The 10240-nt window shown below is 40.8% G+C and overlaps 1 protein-coding gene across 1 annotated transcript in view; it reads left to right on the forward strand.

Moving 5' to 3' along the window:
* The window catches only part of STX17 (syntaxin 17), a 44940-nt gene extending 35126 nt beyond the window's left edge, over nucleotides 1-9814 (forward strand). Inside the window, exons 5-8 of the mRNA XM_008141862.3 lie at nucleotides 37-152; nucleotides 235-285; nucleotides 8438-8524; nucleotides 9247-9814. Of these exons, the coding sequence (XP_008140084.1) occupies nucleotides 37-152; nucleotides 235-285; nucleotides 8438-8524; nucleotides 9247-9486 (494 nt within the window). The 3' untranslated portion in view covers nucleotides 9487-9814. The remainder of the gene's footprint in view (nucleotides 1-36; nucleotides 153-234; nucleotides 286-8437; nucleotides 8525-9246) is intronic.
* The last annotated feature ends 426 nt before the right edge of the window (nucleotides 9815-10240 follow it).

The following is a 10240-nucleotide window of genomic DNA, read 5'->3' on the forward strand; positions in this document are numbered from 1 at the left end:
CAGATAAACTCTAAACATGAGGCTATGTTCATCCAGGAGCATTTCACACTACTGAAGCTGAAGCTGATCCTCAGAGTATGACTCAGATATATGCATTGCCTGAAATTCCTCGAGATCAAAATGCTGCAGAATCATGGGAAACCTTAGAAGCGGTATGTTAATTTTTTTTTTTTTCTTTTGGTAACTGTGAGGCATAAAAGTAAATAACCTCCTCTCTCTCTTTTTCCTTTTAAGGACCTAATTGAACTTAGCCACCTGGTCACAGAATTCTCTCTCCTAGTGAATGTAAGTATATGACAGTTTTTGGCTCAGAGATGTTAGATTAGTAGCTAAAAGGCTTTTATCAGTCATTAGACTTTTGACTAGAATTTTAATAGAAGTTATAATTTTTAAGACTGCTATTAGGTCATGGATAGAAGTCTAATTGTTGTCAAATTCCAGATAAGTTCAATAAACATTTATTAAGCACTTTTATGGAGCCATAAAAGGTACTGTATTAGATCCTTGGCAATGGGGGTCTGATAAGGTTGGCTATAGAAATAAATGAAGCCTGTTCTCTGCCTTTAAGGATTTACAGTGGGTAGAGAGATGCTTGGATCTCCAAACTTGAAATTTCAAGCATGATTGTTAAATGCAAAAATAAGGTATGACAACAAGTAATATAAGCTCCAAGAAGCAACATTTGAGAGAGGAAGGGGTTGTGAGGTGGAAGCATTAAGGATAGCTTCACAAGATAGGTAGCCTTTGCTTGAGCCTTGAAAATTGAGTAAAGTGTCCACAGGTGGAGTGAGAGGTACATTTGAAAATAGCTGAACAAAGACATGGAGTACAGTATAATTTAGGAGTGACAAGTATAGCAGTATAACCTAAGCATAAGGTACCATGGGCAAGCAAAGCAAGGATGGTTAGGGTGAGATTCAGATGGCATTGAAGGCCATACCAAATAATTTGAACTTTACTATGTAGGAGCCAATATAGATTTTTGAATAGGTAGAGTGCTGTGATCCATACCGTCTGTGCTTCAGAAAGATCACAGTGTGAGGAATGGCCTTGGAGAGGGGAAGATTATAGGCAGGATGACTGGTTAGGAATCAATTGCAAGAGTTTCACCAAGAGCAATGGCAAAGCAAGTATAGTAACGCCCCCTCTCGCTCCCCCCCTCCCCGCCCCTTATCTGTGGTTTAGCTTTCTGCAGTTTTGCTTTCTATGGTTTTAGTTACTGTGGTCTACTGTGGTCTGAAAATGTTAAATGGAAAATTCCAGAAATAATAAGTTTTAAATTGTACATCGTTCTGGGTAGCATGATGAAATCTGGCACTGTACTACTCTGTCTTAGCTCAAGACATAAATCATCCCTTTGTCCATAGTATCGTTGTTGTATAGGCTCCCTGCCCTTAGTCCCTTAACAGCCATCTTGGCTTATCAGCTAGAATGTCGTGGTATTACAATGCCTGTGTTCCAGTAACCCTTGTTTTACTTAATAATTACCCCAAAGTGCAAGAGTAGTGATGCTGGCAACTTGTATATACCAGAGCAAAGCTGTAAAGTGTGTGTGTGTATAGGAAAAACACAGTATGTATAGGGTTCAATACAATCTGTAGTTTCAGGCATCTACTGTGGGTCTTGCAACATATTTCCCATGGATAAGGGACAACTGGAGTAGAAATTAGAGGAAGATGGAAAAGTCAAAGATAAGGAACATTAAGGCTTTATTCTGCCTAATCAGGTAGCCAGTGAAACTGTTAACATAGATTAGAGAACATAAAGTAAATTTAGTGGAAAAATAGAATAGATTTGGTTACTATTTTTCTAAATTCTTTTTTCTTCCCAGGAATTTTGTGTGGGAAGGTTGGATGTATGAGTTATGTGTGTGTATATATGGAAGTACCTGCAGGAGCAACCCTGTTTCTGCTTATGCTTCTGGCTAGGTTTAGTTCTTTGTTCTTGATCAAACTATGATTTGGGGTTGTACATTTTTGAGTTATGATTTCCTTGACACATGGCTTTAAATTATAAGAGGTTCCTAGATCAACCAATCTCAGAATTGGAATTGAAAAAGACTTAAAAGGTCAACTAATCTACTCTTGCCCCAACTTCTCAAATAGATGGTCTTTCGCCTCTTTTTGAACAATTACAATGTAGGGACACATCATACTTCAACCATCCCATTTGGAGGCTCTTAGAAGAAGTTCTTCCTCATGTAGAGTAAACTCTGCCCTTTAATAACTTCCCTCTGGTACTTTTGCTCCCTGGAGCCATATGCTGAACAAGTTTTATCTCTTTTCCATATAAAAGTTTTTCAACCTTTTTGAGACCACCTTCTCTTTCCTCACTCTATCCTACCTCACCATATATTCTTCTCATAAAAACCCTTGATTCTCTAATGTATTCCTAGAATATGATTTCTAGGCTTATCAGTACTAGACCCTTACTCTACTTGTTTTCTAGTGTGTGGATTTTTTTTCTTGAAATATAACGTTTAAATTGAATATTGTTAAAAAAAATTTTTTTTTTTGGTTAATCCTCACCCACGGGTATTTTTTCCATTGATTTTTAGAGAGAACGGAAGGGAGGGATAGAGACAGAGACAAACACCAATGTGAGAGAGACACATCGATTGGTTGCCTTCGGCAGGCACCCCAACAGGGGCTGAGGGTAGAGCCCGCAACTGAGATATGTGCCCTTGAATTGAAACTACAACCCTTCAGTTTGCGGGCAGATGATATAACCACTGACCAACCAGCTACAGCAAATATAGCAAATTCTTTAAAGCATTTTCCTTTTTTATGATGCCTCTAAGTGCAGAAGAAGCAAAATGAAGTTTCTGGATTAGGTATCTGTACAAACTATTAATATATTTATATATATAAAAGAATGATACAAGAATCCCAAAATATTTGTTGTTTTTAGAATCAAGATTTATTTAATTGTAATGCATAATCTCTGATCTAATGTATTTTGTAAGATCTGTATGTCTAGTTATACAGATATATACATTTGTCAAAAGTCATTGGTATGTACACATGAAATGTATGAGGTCTAATGTACGTAGATTATACTTAAAGTTTATTTAAAAAACAAACTAAACATGTTAAAAAGTTCTCATTCAAGACAAACACATTTCCCTTCTAATGAGATCAACACATGAAAGGAAAAAGAAGGGTTTTGGGCTATTTAACTATTATATATACTAGTACTATTAGGTTATTAAGCAGTTCCTAATCCTTAATCTAAGGAAGGTTTGTGCAGGGAGAGTTAGACTATAGCCATAGCTCTATACAAATGTCCTATTTATAATAATCTGTGTAAGGACAGATTGTTATTGGGCAATAGCTCAAAGGAGAAACCCTGATTACTATTCCAAGGGTGACTGAGTTCTCATGACCACATGGTCAAGAACTCACAGAAGCTCCATTTAGTCAACAAATGACTTGGGAACATAATCAGAGTGACCACATCCTCTCATTATCATCACATGGACATGATAGTATGTAAGCAAGTTAACCATTTATTTATGGAGCACTTTCTGTGTGCATTGTACTGAGCTAAGAATAGAGAATAGTATAAAAAAGAACCTATAGGATAGTCATGACAATTACTCAACATTGTGAATGTACTTAATTCCACTGAATTGTATACTTAAAAATGGTTGAATTGTGCCCAGCATTTTAAAAATGCTGGCCCAATTGCTTAATAATAGGCCACCCTAGCTATAGGTCCAGTTTTGTCTCTACATTTTGCCTTATTCACTATGGATTTTTAAATCCAGTTTTATTCTGGATGCATAAAAGCTGGGTTGTAATGGATTAGATCAGATTCCTCCATTTATTACCTATGTGACCATTAGGATGTTACTTGACAATAATGAGCTTTGTAAATTGATGGGAGTAGTAAATGAAATAATGCCTATTACTTCTCACCCCCTTCCCTTCTACTACCCCAATTGCATTCCTGCTTTTGTTCCTCCCTTAGTTGATTCCTTTAAGCTCCTTGCTTAGAATTCTACTTTTGCTACCAACATTATCTTTATACTAGAGGCCCGGTGCATGAAATTTTTGCACAGGGGGGGTGTCCCTCAGCCCAGCCTGCACCCTCTCCAATCTGGGACCCCTCGAGGGATGTCCGACTGCCTATAGTCTAAACGGGCAGTCGGACATCCCTCTCACAATCCAGGACTGCTGGCTCCCAACTGCTCACCTGCCTGCCTACCTTCCTGATTGCCCCTAACCACTTCTGCCTGCTAGCCTGATCACCCCCTAACCACTCCCCTGCCATCCTGATTGATGCCTAACTGCTCCCCTGTCAGCGTGTTTGCCCCTAACTGCCCTCCCCTGCAGGCCTGGTCCTCCCCCAAACTGCTCCCCTGGCAGGCCTGGGTCCCCCCAAACTGCCCTTCCCTGCAGGCCCGGTCACCCCCAACTTCCCTCCTCTGCCAGCCTGGTCACCCCTAGTTGCCCTCCCCTGCAGGCTTGATTGCCTTCAACTGCCCTCCTTTGCAGGCCTGGTCCCTCCCAACTGCCCTCCCCTGCTGGCCATCTTGTGGCGGGCATCTTGTGTCCACTTGGGGGCAGGATCTTTGACCACATAGGGGCAGCCATCTTGTGTGTTGGAGTGATAGTCAATTTGCATATTACTCTTTTATTAGATAGGATAGAGGCCTGGAGCACGGGTGGGGACCAGCTGGTTTGCCCTGAAGGGTGTCCCGGATAAGGGTGGGGGTTCCCTTGGGGCATAGGGCGGCCTGGGCGAGGGGCCTGTGGTGGTTTACAGGCCGGCCACGCCTCCCAGCAACCCAAGTGGAGGCCCTGGTATCTGGAATTTATTTGTCTTCTATAATTGAAACTTTGTAGCCTGGAGCAGAGCCAAGCCTCCTGCTCACTACATGGCCACAGCCATTTTTGTTGGGATTTATTTATCTTCTATAATTGAAACTTTGTAGCCTTGAGTGGAGGCCTGGGCCCGCCAGGGTATGCGGAAAGCTTGGCTTCCTCCATTGCCGGGGGGCAACTCAAGCCTCCTGCTCTCTCCAGCTCTGTGGCTGCCACCATTTTTGTTGGGATTTATTTATCTTCTATAATTGAAACTTTGTAGCCTTGAGTGGAGGCCTGAGTCTGCCAGGGTGTGCAGAAAGCTTGGCTTCCTCCATTGCCGGGGAAACCCAAGTCTCCTGCTGGCTCCATGGCCGCAGCCATCTTGGTTGGGGTTAATTTGCATACTCGCTCCTGATTGCCTGGTGGGCGTGGCTTGTGGGTGTAGCAGAGTGGTGGTTAATTTGCATATTACTCTTTTATTAGATAGGATGTTTTAGTACTATAGCTCCTACAGCCCTTTTCCTGTTGCTAAATCCCCTGATGTCAACATCCTACTTACCTACTTCATTTATTAACTACTCTAGGTGAATATAATCCTGTATTCTCCCTGTATATCATAGCATTTATATGTATGTTTTGGGGCTTTTCTGTGTATGTGATTGTATATGATTCAGGATAGAGATTACATATATTTGGAGCTCAGAACCAGGATAGATCAATGTTATCTGGATTGGTCAAGATCTAAGAGTAGAGCTGGCCTTGAAAGCTGGCTGAAATTTGGAGTCAGTAATAAAGAAAAAATTCTGGAGTTTTGGTATTAACTTCTTAAACCATAGCTTTTCAAGCACAATCATAAAATTGCACAACTATTAGCAAGACTATTCAAGAGAGGGCATTTTTATTGATATAAATGGATTTGGGAGTAGATATGTTGAACGTATTACTATTACTTGATATAGAGGATGTGTGCCTATAACTATCAACATCAACATTCAAAAGAAAAGCAGTTCACTCTGGCCTGTGTGGCTCAGTTGGTTGGACATTGTACATGCACTGAAAGGTTGCTGGTTCAATTCCTGGTCAGGGCACATGCCGGGTTGCAGGTTAAATCCCTGGTAGGGGATGTGCAGGAGGCAGCCAGTGGATGTTTCCTCCCACATAGATGTTTCTCTCTCTCCCTCTCCTTCCTCTCTTTCTAAAAATCACTAAAAATTATTTTTAAAAAGAGAGAAAAACAATTCTTAATTAGTATTGAAATTTGACTTCAAATGTGCAAATTGCATTCTTCTTGACAAATAAATCACATTTTCTTCACTGCTAATTATGATTCCGTTATTTTTCTAGGCAGATGTGGGACCTAATTCAATGTTTCTTAAAATGAAATCCATAGACATATTCTTAGTCTTTTGAATTTTTTTTAAAGGAAAAAGTCCATGCATTACTCTAGAAACACTACAGTGATTCTCATAAGTGATTTAATTTATTGTTAAAGGGATGCTGAGAACATACACAAAGTATATAATGTCAGGAAGAGAGTTTGAAGGTTGTCAAATGTGGGCACTACAGGCAGTTTAGTAGATATAGGAGGTTAGTAGATATAGGTGAGGAGGCTCCTGAGCCACTGTTGTTGTTAAGAGCTTGGGTTTCTGTACTGAGATAAAGTTGTGTATGTGTGATTTTGCCCAACATACAGACCCAAGGACACAGTGGACAGGTGGTGATCAGATTTGGCTCTGAGTCTGGCTGGTCATGCTGTGGACAGTGACTAACACTTTGACACCAGTTGCCTAAATCTAATTTTCTGTCATTTTGAGTCCTTCTTACTCAAGAAGCAGAGTTTGAAGATATGGGCAAAGTTTGGGATTCAAACCAAGCAAAATAGAGGAAGAAGAAGGCAGATCTACACAACTGAGGGATGACTACTGATCCCAGGATAGGGAGTGGTCTGCTCTCTGCCTCATTTCCATGCCTATATTTAAGCAAGCTTCCTTATGTCAGTGAATAAGTACTTAGAGGTGTGGGCTACTCCCCAGCGTGAGATGGGCCTCATTTAGTACTGGTGATTGCAGTGATAGTGAGCATTACAGCTCAAATAATCAGTAATCTCAGGCTTTCTTTTGTCTTGTGATCCTTTCTCCAATTACCCCAAAGTATTTTTGTGGAAAGAAAATTTTAAATAAAATTATTTTAGAATTTTACTTTATTAAAAAAAAAAAGTAATAAAGCTTCAATATCCAACCTTTTAGGAAGGAGCATTAAAAGATATTTCCCTGAGGTCTTGAGATAACACTTGAGGTATTAGAAATGATAGTAATTCTGCTAGGTTCTGCCATCTTTTTAAAAATATATATATATATATTTTTTAATTCATTTCAGAGAGAGGAAGAGAGATGGAGAGAGAGAAAAGCATCAATGATGAGAATCATCAATTGGCTGCCTCTTGCATGCCCCCTACTGGGGATTGAGCCCCCAACCTAGGCATGTGTCCTGACTGGGAACAAAGCATGACCTACTCGTTCATGGGTCGATGTTCAACCATTTAGCCACAGAGGTTGGCTCAGGCAGGCTCTACCATCTTGATGGAATTCTTTTGGGTCTGAGAAAAAGGGGACGTGCTGACTATTTTCAACTCATCAGGATATGGAGGTTGATGATAGAACTTTACATCTGTGATTTATCTTCTAGCATAGACTTTCAAGCAAGAATGGAAAGTGTGGGGTTGTCCTAAAGAGAAACAAGGGTAGGGTGTCAGAACTGGCATTTATGCTTCTGTGGGTTGTTGGGGGAGAGGAGCTAACATTAAAGAAGTTTTATTGTCTGAGCAGAGGTTCGGTAACCACTTGTCAGAAATGTTGTAATAGGGTTTTACACATCTCAGGGAAAAATCCCACTCAATGACCTAAGCATTCCTTCTACCCAGAGATTCCGTGAGTCACAATTTCTGTTGTGTCAGTGCAGGTGTTGTCGTTTTATGTAGAATGATTTATTAATATAGTTGATCAGAAACATTTTAGCTTGTCATGATTTTAAAATGTATTAAATTGTACAGGTGTAAAACACAGGACAGTAAATTCATTCTCTGCTCCTTATTGCTTATCAGATTAGTAGAAAGATTTCATGGCAGATCAAACCATACTGTATTCTTATTTCTAAAACGTAATAATTTGTATTTATTGGGTCAAGGGAGTTTTACTCCTAAGTCAAATTTGCCTGTTTTTAAACTGAATCTTCAAAGAGATAAGCTAGGGAGGTTTTTTTGTTTGATTTTGTTTTTGTTTTTTTCCTGTCAAACTCACATGACATGTAAATGCTTATTTGAATTTCTTTTCTCCTGGAAAATAGATTCATTTGGAGAATGTTTGTATGCTTGAATGATTTTAGTGTGAGATGCTTTTTCCTATAAAGGTGCCAGCCTTTCATTACCTAATAAGTAAGTTACCCTCTTTTTTTTTTCACACAAGTGAATTTGTACTTTGGACATAGTTTATCAGATGCTATTAATGAACCACTATTAAGACTGCAAGGATGCAGTACACAGGGCCCTGATTACAGGAATTAAAATAGTGTGTATTGGCTCTCTGCTGCTCCCCAGCAGGAATGCTCACTCATAATTCCTTTGCATCTAGTCTCAGCAGGAGAAGATTGACAGCATTGAGGACCATGTCAACAGTGCTGCTGTGAATGTTGAAGAGGGAACCAGAAACTTGGGGAAGGTAAGATTCTGCTCCTGCTGACAAATCAATGTTACTCTGGCTCCCAGGAATTTGTAGTATTAACCCAATTGATCTACTCTCTTTAATCTTGAGGGAACCAGCAATTAAGGAAATAAGGAAGAAATGACACATAGGTAGTGCAAGAAATCAATGGCTGTAGTAATATTCTACTCTTTCATTCTGTTGGAAGAGAAATTTTTTTCAGAGAGAGAATAAACCGCGGCCCCATTATAAGGCATTTGGTGTTAGAAGGAAATATTTAGAGGTTCAGGGGCATAGAAAGGCTTGCCAGAATCCAGTAGGGACAAAAATCTAAGGGTGCGACAGCATGTGGAGTGGGCCCATCTCTTTCCATAGAATTTTGCTTTTATCCCTAGGGCATGGAATAATATCTGTGCAACATAAAAACTTTGGGGTATCTGTGGCTGCTGAAACTGTTTAAATAAGCCAGTGAGGTAGTTAGTGGTTTGATTGTTTTGTAAGTAAATTCAGTTTGTAGCAGTCCACTCTGTGTAGCCCGTTTCTCTAAATTCTGAGGTCTGGAGCAATTGTAGTACCTGTGGAATAGTTTTTCTGCCCCCTCCCTCTAATACAATCTCTAAGGTTAATTATGTACCAAGAGTTAAAGAGGCATTGGCAGGAGTAATGAGAGGAAAATGCACATCACCACAGGCAGATATTCTCAACTCAATTTCTAAATTGAATTTTTTTTTTTTTTACAGGCTGCAAAATACAAGCTGGCAATTCTGCCTGTGGCAGGTGCACTCCTCGGAGGAGCGGTGGGGGGTCCGATTGGCCTCCTTGCAGGCTTCAAAGTGGCAGGAATTGCAGCTGCACTTGGTGGTGGGGTGTTGGGCTTCACAGGTGGAAAATTGATACAAAGAAGGAAACAGAAAATGACGGAGAAGCTCATTTCCAGCTGTCCAGATCTTCCCAGCCAAACTGACAAAAAATGCAGTTAAAAACCAAACTTCAGTATTATTGGCTCCAACGTGTTTATACGAATGGACCTTTGTTGCTGTCGGACACTCAGCTTTTGGAACATGATTGTATCAAGACTAGAGGCCCGGTGCACAAAATTTGTGCACTGGGAGGAGGGGGGTCCCTCAGTCCGGCCTGTGCCCTCTCCCAGTCCAGGAGCCCTTGGGGGATGTTCAACTGACGGCTTAGGCCTGCTCCCCGCCATCAGTGAGACATCCTTAGTGCTACCACAGGTGCGGAAGAGGCTCCCGCCACCACCACTGCGCTCGCCAGCCGTGAGCCTGGCTCAGGGCTTCTGGCTGAGCAGCGCTCCCCCTGTGGGAGCACACTGACCACCAGGGGGCAGCTCCTGTGTTGAGCGTGTGCCCCCTGGTGGTCAGTGTGCAGCATAGCGACCGGTTGTTCCACCGTTCGGTCGATTTGCATATTAGCCTTTTATTATATAGGACAGTGGCTGTAGATGCTTAAGTGGGATTGGACTGTGATAAGTGGATATATTTTTTTGTTTGCTGGGATGTTAATGGAATTGAGGGGCCTGGGCTGAGGGTATATAATGTTTGTCAGGTAATTTGAAGACTGCCAGGGAGCAGATTTTCTTCCTGGAAGTGTGAAAACTGAACCCATAAGTTTGATAAGGACATGTGATGTGTGGACATGTTGGGTTATGAAAGAATAGTTCCTTTCCTAACCCTGATTTGGAGATCCTAAGACTAAGCATATTATAAATATGCTTTT

Source organism: Eptesicus fuscus, chromosome 15, assembly GCF_027574615.1.
Source record: "Eptesicus fuscus isolate TK198812 chromosome 15, DD_ASM_mEF_20220401, whole genome shotgun sequence".
In the NCBI taxonomy this organism is placed as follows: domain Eukaryota; kingdom Metazoa; phylum Chordata; class Mammalia; order Chiroptera; family Vespertilionidae; genus Eptesicus; species Eptesicus fuscus.